Source organism: Malassezia sympodialis, genomic scaffold (assembly GCF_000349305.1).
Source record: "Malassezia sympodialis ATCC 42132 genomic scaffold, msy_sf_4, whole genome shotgun sequence".
Lineage (NCBI taxonomy): Eukaryota > Fungi > Basidiomycota > Malasseziomycetes > Malasseziales > Malasseziaceae > Malassezia > Malassezia sympodialis.
In genome coordinates, this window is record NW_017387802.1 from 587,915 (window position 1) to 614,518 (window position 26,604).

The following is a 26,604-nucleotide window of genomic DNA, read 5'->3' on the forward strand; positions in this document are numbered from 1 at the left end:
TCCAAGTCAGCGTAGCCGTGTGAGGGAGGTATATCAACGCTGGATAAGCCGCCGAACCATATCTCTTTCGCGCATGCACTTTTGGGCCAGGTCCCCTCGGCCTGATTGCGATGAATAATAGGCACCTAGCTTGTCGAGAATCTGAGCCACCTTCACAGGCTGCACCTGAGAGAATCTAGGGTTAGAATACGAAACGTACTTTTGTGAGCGTGCCAAAGGCGAAAGAGCATATTCGGAGACGGATTCAGACAGCACGACAGCGAGCGTCTGACGAATCTGCCCGAATACATTTTCCATTCCACCGATCTTCAATGACAAAGCATAGTTGTAAAGGAAAGTGACATCCATCTCTAGATGTGTCAAGCCGGCCATATTAACTCTAGAAACGTCTCTGTCAAGCAAAGACGAATTCAATAGCCGATTCGTAATATGCATAAAGCATGATTGAAATGTGGCATGCTTCGCATCATTTGGTAGAAGGATAAGAGCACTGTCCATCATCGTGGAGAGCCAATCGATTAAATCCCGCAGGTAAGGTGACGCCTGCTGCGAGCCTGGCCTCACTTGGGATGGCGTCCAATCGTACTCAAGAAGATCCAGGAACTGATCCAATTTCACGAACAAGGCCGTATCAATGCGCTTTTGCGCTATTTCTAGCGTAGTAGCCAAGTGATGGGAAGCACCAAGCACCAGTTGACAGCTTGGATTGGGAGTCCGAGAATCTGTGAGCCAGGCTTCCAGTTCTTTGCAAGCCAGCTGGAAATGCTCGATATTCACGATAATTTGTGCAATTTGACTCAAATTATTAGATTGCTCAACAGTTTCTCGGATATTGACGCTGATTTGCTGCACCAGTAGTTCATCCAAGGATTGCGTCAAAATAACGTCAATGTCGCGTATACGCTGTGAAGAGCCGCCGGAGAAGTTGTAATATTGTTCCACCAAACTCCGAATATCCATACAACACAAAGGATATGTCTGCGAAAAGGGCAAGGACAAGGGGAAAGGCTGCTTTTGAAGCTGTTCCGCTTCGCCAGGTTTGAGCCAGCAAACACTCAAAACTTTGGCAAGTTCACCTGGATTGTTCACGATCATTGGCTGGTGTTGCGCCTCTCGAACAGCTTGATGGAAGTCGCTAGCAAATCGTTCGCGGAGAAGCTCTGCAAATCGACGGAAAAGCGATAATATAAGTCCATTCATACGCGATACCTGGAACTCGAGGCTCTCCAGGGTGCGAACGAATGTCTGTAGGGCAGATTTGGTCTCGATAAATGCCTTCGTATCTTTACAATCACGCAGGCCGACATTTACCATATCGACAAGACGCTCACACATGCTTTCCCACACATCTTCCACTTCGCTCATGGGCCGGAAACCAGCAGGGGAAGTATAGGATACATGACATTCAATGACAAAGTATCCAACCACTTCTTCCAACAGAGCCATCAGATCATGGCAATTTTGGTGCATGTTAAGATTACGCGAAAGAAGAAGATTGGCCTGCGCTTTGCGGTCTTCATGGTAATTTACTTGCAGTTTTTCACGTTGATCCAATACTTCATAAATATGAATACATTGATACAAAGGCTTGAAATCAACTTGGACTTTATCGTTTTGCAAAAAGTTAACTTCAACCCGTTCATTGACAATCTGTTCGATTGGGCTGTTAATAGACGACATGCGAAGCATGGGATCCTTCTGGCTGCGATGGCGCCACCTCTGTTGCCTGGCTTCCATCGTTTCTAGGGCAATACGTCCTACCGCACCACTTTTTTCTCTTACATCATACATCCAACTCTTGAGTTGTTTCGTAACATCCATAGAGACACGCTCCCGCACATTAGGAATTGAATCACGAATCATCTGGGCGAGTTCATGCTGCATCAGTCGCTTTAAATGCACATTCTCAAGTTCATCAAGCCGTCTTAATGCCGAATAATACTTCTCCTGGACAATTAAATCATCCACAAGGGACGTCATTTCCAGAACATTTTGGAATTCTTGGAGAACCTCAATTGTGTCGCTAATGTTTTGACTGACACGCTGTTTCTCAATGAGGTCTTTTTTCTTCTTAAACAATGCATGACCACTGGATTGAACTTCTTGGTTCAATTCGTTGATTCGGTGCTTGAGGTTCACAGTTCCCGATCGCACAATCAAAAGTTCATCAACGGATGAAACAAACTCCTGATGATTATCGTTACAGACCTGCTCTATTTCCTCGTCTTTTTTGCGTACGAACTCGCGCAGTTGAAGCAGGAACTCGTCTTGCTGATGTGCTTCATCCAAACTTTTAATAATGGGACCAAGCTGCTCAAAATTTTCAGAATTAGGTTCAACATCACTCAGCAGAGTGAGCTGCTGAAGCTGGGCCTCGAGCGATACATGTGGCGCTCGAGCCTTGCGCACCATGGCAACAGGGGGTGAATGCATCACCCGCGTCCGGGCGAGTTTGGCTATCACGTGTATGTGGAGGAGCATCAGAGCACAGACGATCGCAGGTCTTACGAGAGCATGTATGACGGCGGACGGAGACAAAGCGCACGGCACCAGTGAACCTGATCGTTTGTATGCATATGAAGAAGAAGATTATGTTCCATATATTCCTTTAAAAAAAAGACGGTCTGAGGCCATGCAAAAGCATTCATCTCGTGCGAAGATGGCCAGGACTACACAAGTACCTGATAGGGAACCATCACCAGACCAAGTCAAAGTGCCGTCATTATTAGAAACAGCCCGGGAAATTCGAACAAGCGACGACCAAAAGAAAAATAATTACGAGTTGGGAGCCGAAGAACAAGCGCGATTTTTAGAAGCACAGAGCATGCGCAAAAAGCTTACTGGGCATTCTGAATTGGCCAGAGACATTCACTACGGAGAGCCTCTTAAACGCTCTTGGCGTGCACCCAAGTATATTTTGGAACAGTCAGATTCTCAGCAAAAAAGGATTCGAAAACACTATCACGTCGTTGTGGAAGGAGAGCATGTACCACCTATCATTCCCTATTTTCAGGTACGCAGCGAGGGATACTCACGGAAGGACATGAAAGTGCCAAGATGTATCGTCGAGCACCTTGAACACAAAAATATCAAGAGACCTTCGCCCATTCAGATGCAGTGCTTGCCAGCCGCCTTTAGTGGTCGTGATATTATTGGCATTGCTTCAACAGGAAGTGGAAAAACGCTCACATTTTGTTTACCACTGATTCTTTTTGCTGCTGAAGCTGAGCATAGATGCCCTTATGAGAAAGGAGACGGACCTTTAGGTATGATTTTGTGTCCATCCAGAGAGCTCGCGCGACAAACTCATGATTATATTGAAACAATTGCTGAAGTTCTGGAGCACGGGGGCTATGCAAGGATTCGATCCCTACTGTGCATCGGCGGCATCAATATGGCAGATCAATCCTATACAATAAGCCGCGGCATTCATATAGTCGTGGCAACGCCTGGTCGATTACAAGATATGCTGGAGCGGAAACGTCTTCGATTGGATCTGTGCAACTACCTGTGTCTTGACGAAGCAGATCGGATGATGGATATGGGATTTGAGGAAGACGTTCGTAATATTATGACCTTTTTTACGCAACAACGTCAAACGCTGTTGTTTTCTGCTACAATGCCCAAGAAAATATTGGAATTTGCTGAACAATCGCTCATCAAACCGGTGATTGTGAATGTTGGTCGAGCGGGTGCGGCCAGTTTAGATGTGATTCAAGAGGTTGAATATGTCGAACCAGATTCCAAGATGGTATATTTGCTTGAGACCCTTCAAAAGACGGCGCCACCGGTGATTATTTTCAGTGATAATAAACATGAAGTGGAAGACGTCTATGAATATCTTCTACGCAAGGGTGTGGAAGTAGTCGCCATTCATGGATCAAAGTCTCAGGAAGAACGTGAATATGCGATTGAAAGCTTTAAGAAAGGAACCAAAGATGTCATGGTGGCCAGCGGAGTTGCTAGTAAAGGCCTTGATTTCCATGGGATTCAGCATGTTATTAATTATACAATGCCTAAGGAAATTGAAGATTACGTTCATCAGATTGGTCGAACCGGTCGCAATGGCAAAACCGGCATCGCTACCACGTTTGTTAACTCACAGGTGACGGATCAAACTATGCTCGACCTTAAATATTTACTTTTGGAGGCCAAGCAAAGGGTTCCATCTTTTCTAGAAGCACTCCATGATCCGCACAGTGGTTCGTCTGCAAGGAGAGATGCATGTGCAGTTTGTGGTGGATTAGGTCACAATGTCACACAATGTCCCAAACTGGAGGACTATCAACGTCGAATGACGGCACATTTCTCTCAAACTGAAATGGGAGGGTATTAAGGGAGTTTACATTCGCATATCTGGAATATTTTGACTCATCCATTGCAAGCCTTCGGAAAGACCTTCGCCTGTCGCTGCACAGCTAGGGTGCACAAACCATGGACGATCCTGAATCGCATAAAGACCTAGGCGTTCGGTCACTTCTTGTGGTGACATGGCGCCTGCAAGGTCCTGTTTATTAGCAAACACAAGCAAAACACAATGATGCATTTCTCTGTCTGACAGAACGTGGTGAAGCTCTTCCCGAGCTTCGTCCATTCTTGCACGGTCGCGGCTATCCACCACGAAAATGAGACCCTGAGATCCTGTATAGTAGTGCCGCCATAGGGGCCGAATTTTATCTTGGCCACCTACATCCTGGCGATCAGATAAAGAAACATACCCAAACATTGAACTTTATATTTTTGAACGTTATGGTTTCGACATTAAATCCTACCGTTGGTATTGTCTTGACGTTGCGATGGAGTTTGAGCTTGTACAGAATGGCTGGGAAGTAAGTATCACATCTACATACTAGTTTTTCCAGCATTATCAAGGCCAAGCATCAATACACGGAGTTCGCGTGTTCCGAACAGTTTGCCTTTCAGACGCGAAAGAAGCGCCCCCATAGTAACACGAACAATGAGGAGCAAGCGGAGTTGCATCGCCAAATGCTCACCAACAGGTATCCCACGCGTCGTTCACGTGACCCATGCAACACGTTTATGTGGATCATGTCTGTGTATCATCGTCCGTGCACGATGGCGTCGCCGGCACCGCTGAGGTTGCACGCGCGTTGTCGAGTGGCAAATATAGGTTATGGGGAGATATTGTTCGTTGGACAAACATCATTTGCGCAAGGACCATGGGTTGGCATCTGCTTGGAAGAACCGTGCGGTAAAAATGATGGATCTGTGCAAGGTAAACGCTATTTTGAGTGCGAGCCCTATTATGGTGTGTTTGTACGCCCTAGTCAAGTAACTTTGGTCACAGGTGACGAAAGTTTGTCAATACGGAGCGTTTCGCCCTCTACGCCAGCTAGTCCCTCACTACGAACAAGATCGGTGGCACGCACCATCTCGCGGCCATCTACAATCGTGCGACGGCCTCCGGCTGTATCTTCCTTCAAGCCGGGCACGCAAGTATCTCAGCAGAATTCTATCTCAGTACTCAGTACGGGTGCATCTACACCAACTCGCCCATCTATGCGGCCCTCGAAGAGGCCTTCTCATACCCTTGCTTCTCCCTCTTATTCTTCGTTTATGTCTCCATCAGAGCGGGCCCGAATGGCGACACAAGGTCGCTCGAGAAGAACTGGGAATTTACAGGTATCTCCTGAGTCTCCCAGAAAACTCGGGTTTTCCGGACAGGTGATTCCGCCAGTAGCTGACCCTGAAATTCGAGGGTCAAGTTCCAAGGTATCTCGAGATGAATCCAATGCTTTCAAGTCCCAAAGCCAGTTTCAAGAAGCTCAACATTTACCTCACTTCAATATGAAGCGTTTAAATGAGGTAGAGGCAGAATGTCGAAAGTATCTTGAACGAGTCCAAGAACTAGAAAATAAATTGGACGAACAAGTGCAACGCAGTAAGGAATTTCGAGAGTCGACGGAGCGTCTCACAGCTCTTGAGAAAGAGAAAATTGAACTTCAAAAGCGTATTGACGAGCTTAGTGAAGGACTTGAAATGGTCACGCTTGACTTTGAAATGGCAGAGGAACGTATTGAGTCCCTGCAACAGGAGCTCCAAGCCGCACGCGATGCTGCAGATGAGCTGAAGCTCGAGCAAGAATACCAAGTGGAGTCTGCCAAATCAGCTATGCCTGCTGATGCAGCTGTGCTATTAGAACAAAATGAACGTCTCAAAGAAGCTCTAATACGACTGCGTGATTCGGCTCAGGAAACTGATACAAAACAGAGGAGAGAGCTTGCTTCATTGCGAGCAGATTTAGCAACAAAAGACCAATTGGAGCTGGATTATGCTAGTGCTCGAGACCAACTACAACGGGCCGAGACAGTAGTTGCAGAACTTCGAATTCAGGCGGATGTTGCGCATGGCGCCCAGGATATGCTGGAGCAGCTGTCAGAAAGAAATATGGCTTTGGAAGAACGTGTTGAGCAAATGTCGACAGAAATCCAGGAACTTGAAGCACTCCAAGCAGTGAATGATGAGTTGGAGGCAACACATCTTGACACTGAAGCCCAGTTGCAACAAGAACTGGACGCGCGCGATGATAAATTGACGCAGTTTGCAAACGAAAAAGACACACTCCAAATGCACTTGGCTTCTCATGCTTCTACCATCGAGCAGTTTCGCACCCTGGTCACGGAGCTAGTGAAGGAACGTGATACATTACGTGCCAAGTGTAATGCACCCCCTGCGCCCGCTCTGTCCGCACCAATCCCTGTTATTTCTCCGTCCAATTCGGTCTCAATGGTACCTCGATTACGTGCCATTGAACACGAGCAAACTCTACTGCGACTGTCCATTACTCGCTCCTACCTGCCCCCGTCGTTCAAAGGCGTTGATGAGTCTGCACTGCAATCACTTTTGTTTTATGAACGTATCGCTCGCTGGTGCGATTTGATTAGACATTCTCTGATTCAAGGGATTGACGTGCAGGAACAACTGGTGCAACGTACATTGGACGATGTTTCACTTGCAGGTTGCCATCTCCGCCGTTCACTCACACATGTCTACGCGCTGGCCACACAAATTAGTGCTGTTTTGAAGTCAGCCCCCCCGGACGTATATTTGAGTCATGCTCAAGACCACCTACATCTTCAGCACATCGAGAAGCAATTGAAAACTTGCATCGAGACGCTTGAGCGTGGACAGTTTGATGAAACAATGTGTGAGCGTATATGTACAGAAGCCGTGGCCGCGTTCGAATCCGTGTCTCACGCGCTACCAGATATGGACTCTGTCTATGACCTTGCCGCGAAAGAGATTGGGAGTGCCTCACTTACATTGCATGATGTGGAAACACTGCTCGTATGTGCGGGAATCATACAGCAGAAAATCACTGACACGTCTACATCAGAGTGGGCCACACTCACTTCACGTGCGCGGATTGCCTGTCGCAGGCTTCACCGACGTTTGGCATCACTATATGCTAACAAGGAGACAATTGAGCTTTCTCAAATACAGTCACTACCCGAATTGGGGCGGCAATCATCCGCGCTGGTACTTCAGGCTACCCCGCTAGCTGATGCTGTGTTGAACGATGAAACTACTTCAGTTCTCGATGCAATGCCGGATCTATGTACAGGCATGCGCAAGCTAGTCGATGAAGCAGAGCAAGTCTTAGCAGGGGCCATGAGTCAAGACCATGTTTTAACCATCGACGATATGCCTCCATGGGATGTCAGGGCTCGTGCCATCTACACAGAGCTTTGCGAAGCTCGTGATGCTGCGCAAGCACGTCAATGGAAAGACCGACTCGAAAAACTGGAACAAAAACTGCACGAGAGAGAGAAGGCAGCCGAAGCAGCAAGCGCAAGAGAGGCTCGCTTGCAGCATCAACTTGAGAAGAGTCACACACAAGCTACTGAGAATATGAATTGGCGTCAAGAAGTGGAAAAACTGCGTGCCCAGCTTGAGAATGCCCAAGAAGCGACAGCAGAACCAATATTTGCGACTCAAAATGTGTCCACAGAATATGTATACCCGAGAGGAAACGCACTGAAGCAACTGCAGGCCGAAAATGCTGTGCTCAAAGCAAAAGTTTGGCTGGAAAACCTTGCTGTTTTGCCCGTTTTACCGGTGTACAGACCCACTACCACGATTCCTGAATCCGAGTCTGTTTGGAAATGCGCCAAGGAAATGGCAGCAGCCCCTCGAGTGGTGGATTTGAGCTCGAAGTTCCCACTATCAGTACAGTACGCACAATTCCAGCAAGAACGAGAACGTTTGGACAAATGGGTAGCTCATTGGGAGGCGTGCTGCTCGTAACTTTCGAATACACAAACACAAGCTATCTACAGGCGACTTTGCCATTCGAGCTCTTGCAAACGCCGTCGACCTTCAATGCCCCCGTAGAGGGTGCTAATTTGCGCCTCGAGACTGGCACCAAATACTGCATGTAAAGCGTCTTGAATCGTGCGCACATATACCACGTTCATCTCAGCCTGGACTGGGGCTGGAATTTCAGTGTCAAAATCCCGCTGATTGCGCTGAGGTAGGATGACCTTGCGAACGCCAGCACGATGAGCACCAATGACTTTTTCTTTAATACCCCCCACCGGTGTCACATACCCGCGTAGTGTAATTTCGCCTGTCATGGCTAGGCGTGTCTCCAACGGCACACGCAGATACATTGACACGAGCGCACATACAAATGCCACGCCTGCACTTGGGCCATCTTTGGGAGTAGCTCCACTAGGCATGTGCAGGTGCACGTCATTTTGAGGGAACGAAGCATCACGATCAGCAGTGATGCCTAGAGCAAACGCATGAGACTTGACCCATGCAAATGCCAGTTCAGCTGACTCACGAATTACATCACCCAAGGAACCAGTTAATTTCAACGCAGCTGTGCCTGCTGGTAAAAAGGCGCACTCAATGTGCAAGATACCACCAGAGCCAGAGCCTTGATAGGCCATTCCTGTAGCAACACCTGGCACAGCAATGTTATCCGTAATCTCTGGCTCATAGGTGGGTGGCCCCAAGAAACGTTCCACGTCCTCGACCAACACATGAGGATCGTATGTTGCAGGGGTTGTGTGTCGCTGTGTCGCGTATTCCACAGCTTTCGCACGCACAATATCACCAACGCGACGTTCCATAGTTCGTACACCAGCCTCACGGGTGTAAGACATGGCAATTTTCAGCAAAACATCATCGCCGAACACGACTTGCTTTTCTTCAAGTCCTTGTGCGTGGATTTGTTTTGGCAATAGGTGCTTTTGAGCAATAGCAACTTTTTCGTCATAGGTGTAGCCAGCAATTTGTACAACATCGACACGATCCAGCAAAGGTTCAGGGATCGTGTCTAAAGAGTTAGCAGTTGCAATAAACACAACTCGACTCAAATCAATGGGCACATTCAAATAGTGGTCCTTAAAGGCATGATTCTGTTCGGGATCAAGCACTTCAAGCATAGCAGCAGTAGGATCTCCATGCATACCCATACCACTGCTGAGCTTGTCCAGCTCATCAAGAAGCATAACACAGTCGGATGAACGGCCCTTTCGCAGTGACGACACAATAGAGCCTGGCAAGGCCCCCACATACGTACGTCGATGACCACGAATTTCGGCTTCATCCCGAACGCCACCCAGGGAGAGACGCACAAAGGGGCGCTGCAATGCGGCTGCAAGCGACCTTGCGATAGAAGTCTTGCCTGTTCCTGGAGGTCCGACAAGGAGCAAGATAGGACCCTTATATGCCACGCTCGATACCAGAGACTTTCGAGTTTCTAACGGTGCGGGGCCTTCAGTTTCCAAGGCCTTCTGTGCCTTCGCCTGCTCTTCCGCCTGCTCGCTTTTCAGTTGGAAAACAGCCAGATACTCGAGAATACGCTTCTTTACCTTCTCGAGCCCATAATGGTCAGCTTCCAAAACCCTTTCAGCCCGCTTCACCAGGCTCAAGTTTGGATCAATAACGGCCTGGGTTGATGGGACAAGCGCGTCTAGTTCCGCTTGAGGGATCTGCGTACTTCTGCGGTCCCATGGAAGATCTAGCATTGTGTCAAGGTAGTTGATAAGAACACCACGTTCCATACTCTGTGGTGGCATTTTCTTTAGACGTCGAAGCTCACGTTCACATACTCGACGCGCCTCAGGTGACATTGATGCTTGCTTTAATCGATCGCTTAGTTCTTTCACTTCATCCCCAGCGGTGTTGTCATCTACGTCGGCAGACATAGGGTCACTCTCAGGCTCATCAAATTTGCCTGTGTCCTTCTTAATCGTGCGGTGCAAGCCTGGGTAACGCGATTTGACAAGGGGTTGAGTACGCTCACCATCCATCACTCGAAGTGAAACACCAGAATATGACGCGCCTGAGAGTTGAGCAACGATGGTTTGGAGCTGCGTTCGAAGAAGCTCGACTCTGTGAGTATCTTGGAATGAACCTGGCACACTCGTGAGAAGCTCGCGTAAGACCTTGACTCGACCAATCGCATGCTCGAACATATCAGCAGTTCGTTCTAGTCGGGCATCAGCATGCACTAAAGATAAGTGCTCTAAGCGATCATTCCAGATGCATGCACCCCCAAGCATACCCATTAGAAGGTCAGGGAGTGACGCAATATGAGCCTCCTCCTTGGTTTCAAGAAGCTGCATTAACTTCGAAGCCAGACTGGGAGGTAAAAGTGGAACTCGAGCCAAGGCAGATGCCCCGGCTGCAGAAGACATGTCCTTTTGCATGGCATCAATGAGACGGACGGCCGTGGCAGTCAGACGCTCATGAGCAGGACTAGCGAGCAAAGATGCAGTAGACTTCTCATTTAGAACCTCGACGCGAGCCACCGGAGGGGGAGGAATATCATTACGCGTGTTTGCCTCGATATTTGAAGGACGAACGTTTTTTACATGAATACGACCCATGCCAGAGAGCAAAAGGCGACATTGGTCCGTATGTGGCATATTGATAAGGCGCAACACACGGCCAGCGCATCCCCATGGGTGTAAGTGATCCATAGAATCACCTTGGATAGATGCTCCAGGATTCTCAGGAATCTTTTGTGCAAGACAGGCCAAGATCATGGGGCGCTGTTCCGCCACAATGGTAGAGTTCGAACTTGAGGAATTGGCCACATAAGCACGGCGTTCAGACGACGCTGCACGTAGAAGAGATAGACATTGGGCGTTACTCAGTGTGACAGTAAGAATAAGACCTGGATGTAATATATAAGGATAGGGAAGCCCCAAAACCACTAGATCTGATGGGATCGACGAGGCCGCGGGCGGTGTCACCATCGTGATAGGGGGTGGACTTCTACCCCAGGCGCTCGCACGTCCGAATTATGACGTCGGCCGAGGACCTCCACCTCCCCCTGCACCATGATCATAGCACGATTCAGGCTAGGGCAATCTTGGAGGTGTTGTCCGGCGCTTTCACGCGCCTATAGCACAGGAAGCGGTGTGCGAGTTAGGTTTGCGCCTTCACCAACTGGGTACCTCCATGTTGGTGGATTACGCACAGCACTAATGAATTATCTATTTGCGCGTAAAATGGAAGGAAAATGGGTACTGCGAATCGAAGACACGGACCGGTCGCGTTGGGTGCCTGGTGCACAAGAATCTCTTCAAGAGTCTTTAAGATGGACAGGCCTTGAGTATGATGAGGGTCCCGACAAAGGGGGTCCTTTTGGCCCATATATTCAGTCGGAACGTCTGGAACTGTACAAAGCATACGTTCAACGACTACTTCTAAATGGTCGAGCCTACCGGGATTTTCGTGCGCCTTCTTCTCGAAATCTAGATGCACGTTCTTCAGCTCTTTTGCGAGAGGCCTATATACCACCTAGTGAAGATGAGGCGCAAGAACGTATCCACAAGGGCGAGTTGTATGTCGTTCGACTTAAGGTACGTTCAGTTTCTGACTCTAGATGGAACCTGGGCGTGTATTTACCTACGAAGATGTGGTATACGGCCACATGAATTTTCGGCCTGATGTCATGTCGGGGTTAACAGAGGATCCTATCTTGATGAAAAGCGACGGATGGCCGACGTATCACCTTGCCAGTGTAGTGGACGACACAGAGATGCATATCTCGCATGTGCTGCGAGGAGAAGAGTGGATTCCTTCGATGCCAAAGCACCTGGCTCTGTATGAAGCTTTAGGTGTGCAGACACCACAATTTGCGCATTTGCCGCTTCTTATTAATGCTGATGGGACTAAGCTTTCGAAGCGTTCTGGCGACGTGCGTGTAGAGGATTACTGGAGACAGGGCTGGGAACCCGAAACTCTTGTTAATCTTGTTGCATTAACTGGATACAGCCACCAAGATGTGAAAAGTATGGACCAAGATGTCAAGTCTATGGAACAACTGATCGAGAACTTTGACCTTGGACGAATATCTCACTCTCGAGCAACGCTACCTCTCGGAAAGCTCGGATTCCTTAATCGAAAGCATCTCCATGCTAAATTAGAGCAAGCAAGAAAAGATGCGACAATGAAATCTTCAATATTAAGTCGTTTGCGCACAGCTCTGGACAGAGATTTGGGATCTAGGTACGTGGGCGGGTATCTTATTTACTTGCAGTAGCGTGAGCAAGTTCAGTGATGAATACATTTTGCGTGTGGCTAATCTCGGCCAACAGCGCGTGGACACGTTGGATGATATTCCTAGGGAAATGTCTTACTTGTTCCGGGAGCCACAATGGGACTCAGAGAACTGTCGAAAATTCCGTGGGAGCGTTTCGACTGAGTCTTTTAGGCATATATTAAATTCAGTGCAACAATTTTTTTCCCGAACGAAGGATGTACAAAGAGAATGGCCTTCCTGGATGGAGGGGCAAGCGAAACAAGTAAACGGGGGCAAAGCCGTTGTCCAGAAAAGTGTACGAATTGCCTTGACAGGTGAACGTATGGGGCCTCCCGTCGCTGAAATTGCTCACCTACTGGGTTTAGAAAAGGCCGTGCAGCGATGTAAAGATGCACTTGCTTGGGATGAAATTCATTCGGCAGACGCCTGATGCTGCACACCAGCCATCTCACGAAATTGTTCAATAATCTGTGATTCTTTACGAGCACGATCTTCAGCACGCTGACGAAGCTCTTTCATACGGTCTTCCACTGTGAGAACCTGGCTTTCTTTGCGAGAACGCACAGCGTTCATTCGCTCATGGCGGGAGCCACTCATGACAAATCCGGCCCTCTCGAGCGCCTCAATCTTTTCGGCATCAATCCCAATTTCTCCCCTTCTTGGTATACGTTTACCCTGTTTAATGTATGCTGCCATAGTTTTTCCTTCTCCGGGTAGTAGTCGCGCGCCATATGCATGTTCATCAGCAACATTTGATGGTGGTAAAGGACCAATGACTTCGCCCAGTTCCTCTGGATAGAAACGTTTTGATGATTCATCTTCCATTTCTGTGTGTCTCTCATGATGTGTGTTTCTAGTATCTCGATCGTGCCGATCGGAACGCACATGTCGGTGAGATCGATGGTGGCGATGATGATGTCGACGACGATGTCTATGGTGCTTCTCATCATCGCTGAAGTCGTACTCGTGTATAGGATGCTCAGGGGACCTTTCCCATATCACGTAGGAGGACATTCGACGCTTCGACTCCCGCAACTTTTGACCGACGGGCGTCTCTTCTTCCATAGCGCCGCGTCGGCGGCTCACGCGGCCTGCAGCAAGTGGAGGCTAGAAGGTGGCAACATGCGACTATCAAGCCACGTGATCTCACAGAACAAGCAAAGACTCCGGCCGCGCCATGCCAAACGACCGTCTCTTGCCTTGTGCAATCGCTCGCATACACCGCGTAGATCTCTTCTACCAGACACCTGGTAACGGCGTGTGCGAAATTTGATGATACTTCATAAATATTTGTTTACAACCTAAAGATTCTTTGTGAACGCCTCTTCGTGACCATACCACTATCTGTGACTTGCAAGGATGACTATCGTGAACATTCGTCGTGATGTCGAAGACAAATTTTACCGTTACCGCATGCCTCTACTTGAAACTAAGATTGAAGGTAGAGGAAATGGTATCAAGACTGTCGTCCCGAATATGTCGGACATTGCCCGTGCACTGAGCCGACCGCCGACGTGTACGTTATCTCCTTGGCTAACGCAGACCCAACAAAGTACTTTGGCAGTGAGCTCGGAGCTCAGACGGTGATTGATGAAAAGAGTGACAGATATATTGTAAATGGCGCGCATGATGCAGCCCGACTGCGTGAGCTGCTTGACGGCTTCATTGACAAGTTTGTGCTCTGTGGTGAATGTAAGAACCCTGAAACAGATCTGAAGATCCGGGACGGCGATATTCTACGTGATTGCAAGGCATGTGGTAAGCGCACTTATGTGGACATGCGCCACAAGCTTTGCACATTTATCCTGAAGAACCCGCCTCCCAAGCGAGTGAAGGGTGCCAAAGGTGCCGGTGCGGCCAGTGGCCAGTCAGTGCAGGTGGCTGAAGCTGAGGAGAATGCTGGCAGCGACGATGAGCTGACGAACCGTATTCAGAAAGAGGCGCAGAGCATTCCCACGGCCGAGCAACGTGAGAAGGAGGCGGACGTCGACGAAGACTGGTCGGTCGACACCTCTGAGGCGGCTGTGGCCGCGCGTGTCAAGGCTTTGGAGGGTGCGATGAGCATGCTAGGCGCTGATGATGAAGATGGTGATGAAGATGAATCGAGTCCCTACGCGCAATTTGGCACTTGGATCTTGGAGGAACGCGAAAAAGGTTCGAGGCCAAGTGCAGCGGACGTGTATCGCAAGGCGCAGGAGCTTGGGATTGAAAAGAAGCACAAGTCTGTGCAGGTACTTTTTCAGGCGCTCTTTAGTGAGAATGCACCTGCAGAAGTCGAACAGTATGCACCCCTGCTTGTCAAGATGATCACGTCGGAGAAGCACCAAAAGTCGATGCTCGGTGGTATTGAGCGTCTGGCTGGCCTCGAGCAGCCGAGCCTCGTACCGAACGGTGTTCCAAAGCTTCTCATGGCCCTCTACCAAATTGATGTGTTGGATGAGGACATCGCACGCCAGTGGGGCACGCATGTGTCAAAAAAGTATGTCGACAAGGAAACCTCGAAGAGGGTGCGTAAGGCGGCGTCGCCGTTCCTCCAGTGGCTAGAGCAGGCTGAAAGCGATGATGAAGACGAGGATGACGAGGATGAAGATGACAATGCTCCAACAACTGAGCACCAAGAGGGTGACAGTGACTTGGACGACCTATAGTGCCCATCTCGGACGTGAGCCTAACTAGTATTATTAGTCATCCATAGGACCAAGCGTGAACGCAGCAGCGTGCGTGCGGTTGTGTGGAGACAAAGTCGTTCCACAGCGATGGCTTCGCCGTGGACTGCGGCCTACGCCGTATCGTCGCCGCGCGCCAGTGTCTCCCTCATGGGCACCGACGGGGCGCGTCGAGCCTCCGCATCCACAACAGCATCAGCACCTGATGTTCTTGACCGTCCTCGGGACAAGACGCGCGCGGACGAAGTTAGCCAAAGTGCTCTCCAGTTCCTTTTCGCAGAGATGGTCTCTTACTGTCAAGAGCGTGTCTCTGGTATTGCAGATTTTGAGCGTCTATTAGGATCCATGGGACGCCGCGTAGGTATCCGTCTGTTAATATTGATCACGCACCGCACGCAGACGGCCTCTAACCCAAAGCGGCCGCAGCGTGATACACGGCTTCTCAAGACGCTCTTGTGGCTCCATACGACCTTTTGGAAGACTGCGTTCGGATTCCAGGCTGATAGCTTAGAAAGGAGCACAGAAATTGAGCGCACTGATGAATGTACGTGGCAGTGTTGCTCACCTTAGATATGATCTCCAGCAATAAGCCTCTCTTCGCAAGTGGGATCTCTGTGCCCAAAGATATGAGTCAGCTAAGCATTGAAGCGTTTACAGCCGGCATTGTAGAAGGTGCATTGGAGGGACTAGGATTTGTACGTGCACCATCACTAATGTTTAGCCAGCACGCGTTACGGCACATGCGGTGCCCACAGATGCCTACCCTGACCGGACGACCATTCTCATTAAACTAGATAAGTCCGTGATGGAACGTGAAGTAGCTATGGGAGGGCCTTAGTGGAATGACATGACATCAGCTTCATAGTAGTGGCGGAAAGTCGGCTCGCTCCGAAGTAGCGGGAGGTTCATGAGTACTTGGTACACATGTAAGAACAAGTGGGGGAATCGCCGAGTAAAATACATGAGAAAACCTTCGGGCATAGGACTAAGCGACTTTTTCAAAGCCACGGGCATGTCATTAAAATGATGCTTTTTGTTGCGGATCACACGGAGTAGGTCCTGTACACTCGCCGGGTTGTAGCTGCGAAACTTGCCCAAGTCGTCCAGAAAGCCCCGGTCAAAACGTTTCCGCCAGTCTGTGCCGACAATGGCGACAGCATCACGTTCCAAAAGTTCAATCGCCATGGCCGGTGGGTCACGCTCTAGCATTTCAAAGCGGTCACTGACATCCTGTAAAAAGGTGAGGCGCTGCTGAGCACTCCAAAAGAATGGATGCCGCATGACCTCCACCGCCGTCGGTCGCAGGTTCGGCCGTTCCTGAATCATGTTTTCAATCAGCGATTGTGCCTCAATGGTATCGTCGCTGAATTTTTCCAGGGCGGACAGGTCCGCTTGATGCTGCAGGATACGGATCTCCCGCTCGTACTGCTCGCCAAAAGGATGATCGCCACGCGTAAATAGGTAGAAAGCAACACAACCCAACGAGAAAATATCGACAGCCCGGGTCAGTCGCGAGCCGAGACCCTTCTGAGACAGTGTCTGTGCCTGTAGCAGCTCGGGCGCACGCCATCCAACAGTACCGCCTGCTTGAATAGACTGACTTACAGTACTGTTTACCATGTTGTCGATACGCTTTGATAGACCAAAGTCAGAGAGTAGGAAGCGCAGACGTTGTGTCGACGTCAGCGTCACGAGAATATTTTGAGGTTTGATGTCCCGGTGCACAATCGAAAGAGAGTGCAGGTGCTGTAGACCTGCTGTAATCTGTCGCAGAGCTTCACGGGGCTCCAACAAAGAGGCCAGCTCATCATGCTCAAGTGGTCGTTCCACCAAATCCGCCAGACTAGCAGGGCATTGCTCCAACGCAATATACAGGAAGTTGGGTGTTAGCTCCTGGCAAAAGTAGCGGATTACATTTGGATGATTGTCAGCCGACTGGAGTAGAGACACTTCCTTCGAAGCCATTTCCACAAAGTCGCGTAGCAAACGCTTGACGGCGACCGCACGGCCCTGGAAAGTACCGCGGAACACGACAGTGCCAGAGGAGCCATACCCCAGTACTTGTTCAGAGATCTGCAGTGATTTTGGCTGACTAGATCCTGAAACGGACCCAGGAGCCTTCAGAGTCCCTGAGGCGGCTGCTTCGATACTTGAGGATGTCGCATCAGATTCGGGTTTAGTCTCCGAAGTATTGAAAGTACTTGAGTTACTGGGTTTGATATTTGTAGAGACATCCTGAGCAGCTTCCTGTGAGCCTTCGCGCCGGGTCTGTCGTGCAGACACAGCCGCACCAGCCCGCTTGCCACGACGTCGGCGCTTTTTTTTGAGATCATTGTCTGCACTTGCCAAGTCCGCTGCGGAGCTAAGAGTTTCATCAATAGTCTCGGTGGCACGGGGCCCTGCGTCCTCAGCAGGTAGGTGAGTGTCCTGAGTATCATCCGGTTTCGATACGGCTGTCTTGACTTCAGCGGAATCAGGCTTGGCTCCGAGTGCTTTGGAGTCGTCAAATGTCAAAGACGCTGTAGACATAAGCACGGGCCGAGAGTCACGCCAAATTAGATAGGCGCCGCGCAACATGATTAACACAAGGGCCAGAAGGGCGAATAATTGTGCAAGAAGTCGTTTTGAAAGTCGCATCGAACGAACCGGCTCAGGTGGTGCTGCAAGCAGTGGCACAGCGACAGGGCCACCGAGTCGTGGGATGTGGTTGGCAACAGTCACCTGAGGCACCTGATACCCGCCAATCCAAGGGCGAAGCAGCCCTGCTGCAGGGCTTGAAAGGGGCAATTCAGACAAAGGCTTGTTCGGATGGAGCACGGCAGCGGACTCAGCGAATTCCACGAGAGGATAACGGCCGCTGCCCATGGCAAAAAGGCTTCCCTGGGGCGATACGCCCAGGAAGGCACCTGCGAGGCTGTCCGATCGTTGCGGCTGCGATTGGCGATCCAGGATAGCGGGAAGTATACCAGCCGAGTGAGGCACAATAACAGGTCGCAGAAGTGGCGCATCCAGTGAGGATATAGGCGGGGGCGCGAATACGACATCAAAAACGTCAATAGCTTCTGATGCCAGTGTTGAAGACCAGAGAACCGGAGGGATGGGCTGCGAAGTGAACCTGGAAGGATTACGAGCAAGACGCAGGTCAAAGCACACTAGGGTCGAGTTCTGGGGTGATGTTAGAATTGCACGGTGGTCTGCTGGCTGTAGCGTCTGCTGCCACAGGACAACCACATCTTGGTCAGCCCTGTTCGGTGTATAGGCACGGAAGTGCAGCGTTTGCATGGAATGTGGCTGGTCCCGCACGTGTACACGCAGCGTATATTCTGTGCGCCCAATGTAGACCCAAGGCGACTCTAGAGCCCCGTCATCCGGCAGATCGCCCTCGTAGCTGTGGTCTGCCGAGGAATAGGAGGGGGGCGTCCGCGCTTCGGCCGGCATAGTAGCACTTTCGCCGCTGCTGTATAAAGCGCGGATATTCCCAGTGAATACATTCAACTCAACTAGTGATGTTCGTTTTTCAGCCACGAAAATGCGGGTATCGTCCGAGCTTAAGGAAAAAGGGCTCAAGGTCACCAAGTCCGGCAACGAGAATGGAAGCTTCTCGAGCTGTGGATGCGGAGCACCAGAGGGAATCCGCAGCAGATACAAATCACCTCCTGATGATGGTTCCACAATATAAATTCCCGTTCCTTGCAGTGCCTGAATTAATGTCGGGTCGCTGTATGTCATGGCATCACGGGCTAGTTGTTCGACCGTGCGAGAGTCATATGTGGAAGAAACAAGTGGCTCAAACTCGTTATACTTTGTTGACGATGCCAAAGACCATAATTCACGCCCTGAAGTACGATCAAGTCCATGGAGTGCGCCGTCAATCGATGTGACAAGTAGCACATTAGAGAGCTCGAGATCATGTACCGCCAAGGGCTCGGGAGGCAAGACCGCGTATGGGAGGTGTGCATCCGTATGTGCCTGTGCAATGCTTCGCTCAGAAGCGCCGTACACTACGGCACTGAGTGCACTCACCACCAGCGCAACCAGCACGCCAACCCGCATGGCCCATATGCCTGGAACCGGTCAGAGTGATGGGGCAAATGAAGCCACGTGGAATTGCACGTGGTTGAGGGGTGAAGGGGAGCACAGACCTACCGGAATTCCTACTTCGATTATGCATCCCAGTTTGGACGCTGCTCAAGCCGTTGCAGATCGTCTACGCAGTCCTTCAGGGTCGTTTCCCAGTCGCGGAACTCCATCTCCAAGTATTTTTTGGCGTCAGAAGTATCCAGTTGAGCGACATTGCTGAGATCTGGCAATTGCTGCGCGGCTTCCTGCCAGCCCTTAGGGAGCTTCGACTGCAAAAGAGGGTAGTGCTCTGCAATGAATTTTACAGCATGGTTAGCGCTGAGCATGCCACCACATAGTAAGTAGCGGCGACCCATCGCGTCTGGCAACTCCGCCGCACGCACATGGGCCGTAGCCACATCCTTCACATGACAGAAAGCAGGGAGTATGTTCTGAGGCACGGCATCGCTACCATTAATTAGGTTGTAGAGCAATGCACTCGATTCGTTTAGGGTTTTGCGGTGAATACCTGGTTGAATGGTTGGGCCATAGACCATCGGCGGGTTGATCGTGGCCAGCGTGAAGGAGGGCTTCTCCTTTTCCAAGAATTCCCAAGCTGCCCGTTCAGCCAAAACCTTGGAGACACAGTATGCAAACATGCCAGCATTAGGCCCTTGGGCATTTTTGGCTTGCTCGTATGTACCCGGGTTCCAGTCTTTGCTGGTGTATATATACCCAGGGCGACTGAGGCCGCCAGCATGAAGATCAATATTAGCTGCGAATGAGCTGGTAATCACGACTTTTTCGACACTAGGTTCCTTGTTCGCATACCTGAGCAGGTTCAGTGTACCGTCGATAGCCGGTTTGAGGAGGTCTCTTTCCGTATCCTCAACTTTTGTCTTGAACGGCGAAGCTACATGGAAGATGTAGCTCACGCCACGTACTGCTTCTGATAGATCAGAGGAGGCTGTATCGGCGACCTCGACAAGCTCCACGCGTTCTCGGTCTTCCGGCAAAAGGCGTGCCAGCAATTCATCTTTTTTCGACATGGATCGCAAAGTTCCACGCACGCGGTAATTTTCTGGAGATGCAAGTGCTGCTTCGAGCACATGGCAGGCAATAAAGCCAGTGACACCCGTAATGAGAACTGTAGTAGACATGATAGTTACCGGAGGATTGCGGAGCCCCCGCTTCCCCGCCTTTATTGAAATTTCCACGTGGCTTCCACGTGATCCCGGCACACGACGACGGCACTGTCGCGCAGTCCCTGCTTTCCGTCGAAGGCCCAGAAGCATGGCGACGATCGTAGAGGACGCGCAGCCGCCAACCCTGCAGAATATCCTGGATCAAAAGTCCCTTAAGTGGATTTTCTGCGGTGGAAAGGGTGGTGTCGGTAAGACGACTACTTCTTGTTCGCTGGCAATTCAGCTCTCGAAAGTGCGCGAGAGCGTCCTTTTGATCTCCACTGACCCTGCGCACAACCTGTCGGATGCTTTTGGACAGAAGTTCGGACGCGAGGCCGTGAAAGTCAATGGATTCGATAATCTGAGTGCTATGGAGATCGATCCAACCAGCAGCATGCAGGAGATGATCGAGCAATCGGAGCAGCAGGGTGGTGCATTGGCGCCCTTCATGCAGGACCTCGCCTTTGCGATTCCTGGAGTGGATGAGGCAATGGGATTTGCTGAGATCATGAAGTTGGTCAAGTCCATGGAATATAGTGTGGTGGTGTTCGACACGGCCCCCACGGGTCACACCCTGCGCTTTTTGAGTTTCCCTAGCGTACTCGAGAAGGCTCTTTCCAAGTTTAGCACATTCGGCAAGAGCCTGGGACCTATGTTCCAGCAATTCCAGAGCATGATGGGTGGTGGAGGCTCGAACCAGGAAGACATGTTTGCCAAGCTGGAGGGGATGCGCCAAATCATTACTGAGGTCAACACGCAGTTCAAGGACGAGACCAAGACCACGTTTGTGTGTGTATGCATTGCCGAATTCCTTTCTCTCTACGAGACGGAGCGTCTAATTCAGGAGCTCACTCAGTATGGCATTGACACACATGCAATTGTGTGCAACCAGCTTCTCTACCCGCCGCCTGGCTCGAACTGCGAGCACTGTCGCGTGCGCAAAGCGATGCAGGACAAGTATGTCAATGAAATGATGGACCTGTATGCGGAAGACTTTAACGTTGTCAAAATCCCACTGCTCACGGAGGAAGTGCGTGGCCCTGAGAAGCTTTCGTCGCTATCCGTACGTATGGTCTGCTGACACCAGGATTATCTCATTCACCCGTACCAGCCCCCTCAATAGTGGTCCTATACACCTCTGTGAACAATGGGATCAAAGATAGTTTGACTGTCATGTAAGAGAGGTCGCACACGTACTGCGGCTGGACCACCACCTGTCGACCATGGCTGCGCACTGTCGCCCGCTGGGTGTCGCGAGAAAGTGGCTTACGCATGTCTCGTGTAAGCAACTTGCAACGTACCGAAACCATCTTCGGCAGCTCCGAGGGAAGCCGACTGGTAGTAGGCATGCACGCGTCGGTACACAGAGTATCCCCGCTTCTCGTACATACCAATAGCCTTTTCGTTGGATGGGCGCACAAATAGATCCACAAAGAATCCGTGGTATACATGCTCCGACACGAGCTCGAAAAAGTCCATGAGCATTTGGGCCACGCCCAGGCGGCGGTACTCAGGTGCGACAGTCACAGCAGTCACATGTCCGTGTAGCGTTGGCTCTTCAAACCTTTTTCGCTTGTCTGTGCTAGGCTCACGACCCTCAGCCTTCCCCAAGACGTAGCCCATAATTGTTCCGGTATGTGCGGCGCACGCTGTTAGCGTCATATCTGGCCATTGAGCAAGATATGAAAGATAAAACCCATTGCTGTATGTCTCAGTCCAGTGGTCCATGTTAACATTGTTGAAAGCGAATAGGTCTCGAGCTTGAAAGGGTCGCACCGTTGTCATGCCGTGGTTGTTGGGCACTAATTGAATAAAGGAGCCAATTTGGGCTACCTCCACTCCTATTGCCACGACTTAGACTCACACTATGACACGGCACGCGCGCCGATGTCTAGGATGTATCGTGGCCATTGATGCCCGCTGCATTGGTCTGCATAGCCAAAACCAATGCTTTGTTGCACTTAGAAGAGAGAAAGAGCCACCATTCTTTGTCACGGAGCCACAACCTGGCCCACATGTTTGCTGGGGCGATTACAGCAGCAGACCCATCGTACCTGGCGATGTTTTTCCCCATTGGATGCGCCACCGGGGGGGACTACGATGGACGAAAATGCTCGTTTCCCTATGGATGGAAGATCTTACCACTATGCCTTCCTCAACGTGGCGCTGCGCGTGGGAGCTTCCTGTCGATTTCACATCAGCTGAGCCTATTGGTTCCCATGTACGTCCACGTCTGCTTACCCTAGCTTGCGGGCCAGAGTCATCCAGCGAACTCTGTCTATATTGCTCTCGAGGTCGATGGTGCGCTGCGCGAGTATTTCCGCGTGGGCCCTGAATTGGAGCGGGCCGCGTCTGCAGATGCGTCACTGTCGCTGGCGTCCGGTGGACCAGCAGAGCCAAGCTATGCGCGGTCCACCTTGGAATGGTGCGCACGCATATGATCGCTGATCCAGCTTGCTACAGTGCCAAAAAAAAGTACTTCATCTCCTAAAAGAGCGGGAACGCCTCACTGCTCGTTGTGCACCCGCCTTATATGACGAAGCCGGTCTTGCTCGCAAGGTACGTTGATATAGCACGCTTATGTCAAGCGTTCTCAGCAACAAGTACATATCCAGCTGGACCAACTGCGGGGGACGACCAAAACGAGAAAAAAGGAGCTTGAAAACTGTTCGTATCATCGTCTAACACAGTGCGCGAGTTTATGCAGATACGCCAGCGTGACATAGAGAGCCGTCGCGAGGAACTTCATCAAGGATCCATTGAGCTTACCAACACTACCTCCCTAAGCGAAAGGGCGCGCTCTACGCTCGAAGAGCTACAGCAAACACGGGCTGACGTGCAAAATGATGTTACAAACCAGCGCGCACGTCTCACCCGAGACTTGGATTTGATATACCACATTCAACTCGAGCATGCGCGAGACCTACTGTATTCGATCGTCGCGCTACCTCTTCCCAATGCCGTGGCATCTACCACCAAAAATGCCAGTGCCTTGGTTCACAAGCTTCCCCTGGAGGAAGTGGGTTCCGCTCTCGCGTTTGTGGCCCAGCTAGTCCTTCTTCTCAGCTCCTATTTGCATATACCTTTGCCCTATCCTCTTACTACCGTCGGCAGTAAGGCCATCGTGCGCGATGGAATCAGCATCATGAACGGCCCTCGAGCGTATGTATTATTATCTTTTAACTCCAGATTTATTCTACATGGCCGCGGCACAGAACTGTACCGATATGAGTACGCCGTCTTTCTGCTCAACAAGAATATTGAACAGCTCATGAACAAGTGCCACGTGCCTGTACTGGATCTCCGCAACACACTGCCGAACCTGAAGAATCTACTCATGACTTTGTCGGCGGCTTCCGCTACATAGCCTATTAGGTAATATACTACGCGGCGCGTCACATTACGCGTCCATTCGCGTTTCCTCGTCGCGTGCATGATCGTATATCGTCCGCGGGAGACAGGCGATGATGCACGCATGCCTGGGCGTAATCGCTTGGACTACGCCCAGGCATACAAAAAAATTTGCCAGTCGGCTCGTCAACGGGTGCTTGGCGACGATTCCTTAGATACCCCAGCAGCACCAGGTGGTGCCACTGTACTCATTCTGGTCACTCCCGACGTGGACTCTCTGGCGGCCACGCGCATCTTCACGCAGCTGCTTGCCAACGACGAAATACCATTTCGTGTTTCACCGGTGAATGGGTATCGTGCATTGCAGCGGGTGCTTGCTCAAGACGTGTATGATCATATTGAAGTGCGTCGACCTTAACGCTGACCCTCCAGCTTCATACACTTGTTTTTATCAACCTCGGATCACTGCTTCCATTACCCACTACTATTCCATTACCACCCCACTGTACCCTACACGTACTTGATTCTCATCGTCCCTGGAACCTCGATAATCTATTCGCTACCTCTCAAATCAATGACCGCATTTTCATTTGGGATGACGGTGAAATTGACGAGCGACTGTATAGGGAACAAGAAGCGTACGAGCAACTGGAATTTGACTTCGAATCTGATTCAGACAGCGATGTCTCCGAAAGCGATGCCGAAGAAGACGAACAGAATGGTGAAGTACGCTCGGACGTGTCTGGATCCCAGGAATCAGGCCCATCGACTTCCAGGCGACAAAAACGCATGCATAAATCAGACGAGGGGCGTGAAAGAAAACGTACTCGTCTTGATGGGCATCAGCGTCAAATTTACCGCACTGTCTTGGCAAAATACTATGCGCGCGGCAGCTGGACTGGCATGAGCGTAGCGCAGATGATGTATATTCTGGCTGTTGCCCTTGGTCGCGGAGATCGCGACAATCTTTGGTATGCGATTCTCGGGTTGACTTCACAATATATATCCAATTCTATTCATGCAACCACTTATGATGGCTATGCAGCAGCTTTAGCCTCTGACGTGGTTGCAATGGATACCACAGAGCGCGTGGAGGATGGTCAAAGCTACTCAACGGACAAACATGGCGCCGATGATTCATCCGTGCATGTGGTTAATCAAGAGTTGCGTTTCACTTTGTATCGCCATTGGAGCTTGGAGTCCAGCATGTATCATACCAGCTATGTTGCTGCAAAGCTTGGTATTTGGCGAGAAAAGGGGATCAATAAATTGCGAGGTCTTCTGGCAAAAATGGGACTCTCCCTAGCCAATTGTCGACAGACATACGAACATATGGAGCTTGACTTGCGTCAGTCTCTTGTTCAACGCATGGAAGCCATCGCTCCCGAGTATGGCCTAGTGGACTTGACTTTCCGTTCCTTTACACGTTCTTATGGCTTCCGTACTGTCCCACTTAGCGCGTCGGATGCTGTTCAAGGGATATCAGCTCTGCTTCAAGCAGCACATGGTGTCCGAATTGAAATCGAAGGAGTACAAATGGTTCGCGCTGACCCAGGTATCAGTGGCCCACGCAGCATTGACCGGCCTGTTGGTACTTACGGGACTCGTACTTTGTGGTCTTTGGCCGACAGTGGCATTGACATTGGCAAGCGCCCTGGTCCCATGCTGAGTATTGAATCTGAGGATCCTGAGGATGACGAAGAGAACTCTGTTTCGGCCACTTGGGTGAAAAACTTCTTCGAGGCATACACGGCCATGGATGTACAAAAGCCTAAAAGCATATCATTATTACAGCTATCACTACAGTTGGCCAAAGCTTTACACGAAGCTATCGTGTCGCAGGGTGTTAGTATCATTATCAAGCAATCGATCAAGACACTTCGTTCTTTTCGACTCGCGGTACTTCAAGACGGCCCTTCACTTCATCTATTCGTTCAACCAGACACGCTGACACGTCTGGGATATTGGCTGATAGATGCTCTCCGTGATATTGTTGGGGAGAAGCATGCACGTCGTGCTGAAGCAAAGCGTGCGCGCAGGGGAAACAAGGGCGACGACCCTGACCAAGTGTCGACTCCGCAAAATTTGCCCTTCGTATTGGCTGCACTTGATACCGAGCGCGATGTCTTTGTTGTTGTGGGGATTGTTGGAGCTTCTGACTATGGCGATGTTAGCAAGAACCGTTTTGGATTGGCATTTCAAGATGCGGCCCAAGCTAGCGGAGCGCGCATGCGCAATGACCGATTCGAATCTAGCGTGTTAGAAGTGCGCCGTGACGATCTGATGCCCTTTATAGAAAGTCTCCACTTGAAAGCGTAACAGTCATGCGTTCATTTGGACGGTTATCCTGCGGCGTAACGCGTCAGCGCACGTGAGCGACAGCTCTGCCTGCTGATGTGGATTTCAGAAACCGTATCTTCATTGGCCATAATATCGGCCGAGTCGGCCCACGGCTTGACGGGTAGCGCCGAAAGCCCGCACACCCATTTCGCATCGCACGCCAGTCGCATTGCGCGCCTATATCGCTACGCGAACTCCTGAAATCTCTGCAACGCGTTCAGACGCGTCCGGACAGCGCGAGTTCAACACTACCTTGGTTCTATCCCCCGTCCAGTCCCTCTGGGATATTTTCAGACAGCAAAGTCACACTTTAGTCTGATACCACAACCAGTATAAACTACACCAGGTCAAGTGGCTCCTACCTTTGACCCGCTAATTCAACTTCATTATGGTGGAGGCTGGCTCTCCCCCTTCGGGGTCTACATCTTCGGCTCCTGGTATTGGTTCCACGGCTAGCAAGACGGCACTTCCCAGC

General features: G+C 50.5%; 11 protein-coding genes across 11 annotated transcripts; 7 read left to right on the forward strand and 4 right to left on the reverse strand.

The window, feature by feature from the left end:
- Positions 1-4,342: 4,342 nt before the first annotated feature.
- Positions 4,343-4,944, reverse strand: MSY001_1123 (uncharacterized protein; the record flags this gene model as incomplete). The annotated part of the gene is made up of 3 exons (XM_018886230.1): positions 4,343-4,693; positions 4,719-4,822; positions 4,851-4,944. The coding sequence occupies 3 exons, from the start codon at positions 4,942-4,944 to the stop codon at positions 4,343-4,345; spliced, it is 549 nt and encodes a 182-aa protein (XP_018739724.1).
- An 864-nt stretch (positions 4,945-5,808) lies between these two features.
- On the forward strand, positions 5,809-8,268 carry MSY001_1124 (uncharacterized protein; the record flags this gene model as incomplete). Its single annotated transcript, XM_018886231.1, has 2 exons — positions 5,809-6,750; positions 7,465-8,268. The coding sequence occupies 2 exons, from the start codon at positions 5,809-5,811 to the stop codon at positions 8,266-8,268; spliced, it is 1,746 nt and encodes a 581-aa protein (XP_018739725.1).
- Positions 8,269-8,294: 26 nt separating this feature from the next.
- Positions 8,295-10,904, reverse strand: MSY001_1125 (uncharacterized protein; the record flags this gene model as incomplete). The annotated part of the gene is made up of 1 exon (XM_018886232.1): positions 8,295-10,904. The coding sequence occupies one exon, from the start codon at positions 10,902-10,904 to the stop codon at positions 8,295-8,297; it is 2,610 nt and encodes an 869-aa protein (XP_018739726.1).
- Positions 10,905-11,468: 564 nt separating this feature from the next.
- MSY001_1126 (uncharacterized protein) lies at positions 11,469-11,921 on the forward strand (the record flags this gene model as incomplete). Its single annotated transcript, XM_018886233.1, has 2 exons — positions 11,469-11,827; positions 11,870-11,921. The coding sequence occupies 2 exons, from the start codon at positions 11,469-11,471 to the stop codon at positions 11,919-11,921; spliced, it is 411 nt and encodes a 136-aa protein (XP_018739727.1).
- A 17-nt stretch (positions 11,922-11,938) lies between these two features.
- On the forward strand, positions 11,939-12,894 carry MSY001_1127 (uncharacterized protein; the record flags this gene model as incomplete). The annotated part of the gene is given in 3 exon segments (XM_018886234.1): positions 11,939-12,495; positions 12,527-12,824; positions 12,844-12,894. 3 exon segments carry the CDS (start codon positions 11,939-11,941, stop codon positions 12,892-12,894), a joined length of 906 nt encoding a protein of 301 aa, XP_018739728.1.
- Positions 12,895-13,888: 994 nt separating this feature from the next.
- MSY001_1128 (uncharacterized protein) lies at positions 13,889-15,177 on the forward strand (the record flags this gene model as incomplete). The annotated part of the gene is made up of 2 exons (XM_018886235.1): positions 13,889-14,045; positions 14,072-15,177. The coding sequence occupies 2 exons, from the start codon at positions 13,889-13,891 to the stop codon at positions 15,175-15,177; spliced, it is 1,263 nt and encodes a 420-aa protein (XP_018739729.1).
- An 852-nt stretch (positions 15,178-16,029) lies between these two features.
- On the reverse strand, positions 16,030-20,414 carry MSY001_1129 (uncharacterized protein; the record flags this gene model as incomplete). Its single annotated transcript, XM_018886236.1, has 2 exons — positions 16,030-19,259; positions 19,379-20,414. 2 exons carry the CDS (start codon positions 20,412-20,414, stop codon positions 16,030-16,032), a joined length of 4,266 nt encoding a protein of 1,421 aa, XP_018739730.1.
- Positions 20,415-20,547: 133 nt separating this feature from the next.
- Positions 20,548-21,561, forward strand: MSY001_1130 (uncharacterized protein; the record flags this gene model as incomplete). Its single annotated transcript, XM_018886237.1, has 2 exons — positions 20,548-21,501; positions 21,526-21,561. The coding sequence occupies 2 exons, from the start codon at positions 20,548-20,550 to the stop codon at positions 21,559-21,561; spliced, it is 990 nt and encodes a 329-aa protein (XP_018739731.1).
- Positions 21,562-21,566: 5 nt separating this feature from the next.
- On the reverse strand, positions 21,567-22,223 carry MSY001_1131 (uncharacterized protein; the record flags this gene model as incomplete). The annotated part of the gene is made up of 2 exons (XM_018886239.1): positions 21,567-21,682; positions 21,740-22,223. 2 exons carry the CDS (start codon positions 22,221-22,223, stop codon positions 21,567-21,569), a joined length of 600 nt encoding a protein of 199 aa, XP_018739732.1.
- Positions 22,224-23,139: 916 nt separating this feature from the next.
- Positions 23,140-23,805, forward strand: MSY001_1132 (uncharacterized protein; the record flags this gene model as incomplete). Its single annotated transcript, XM_018886240.1, has 2 exons — positions 23,140-23,600; positions 23,628-23,805. The coding sequence occupies 2 exons, from the start codon at positions 23,140-23,142 to the stop codon at positions 23,803-23,805; spliced, it is 639 nt and encodes a 212-aa protein (XP_018739733.1).
- Positions 23,806-23,913: 108 nt separating this feature from the next.
- MSY001_1133 (uncharacterized protein) lies at positions 23,914-26,108 on the forward strand (the record flags this gene model as incomplete). The annotated part of the gene is made up of 2 exons (XM_018886241.1): positions 23,914-24,192; positions 24,222-26,108. 2 exons carry the CDS (start codon positions 23,914-23,916, stop codon positions 26,106-26,108), a joined length of 2,166 nt encoding a protein of 721 aa, XP_018739734.1.
- Positions 26,109-26,604: the final 496 nt, after the last annotated feature.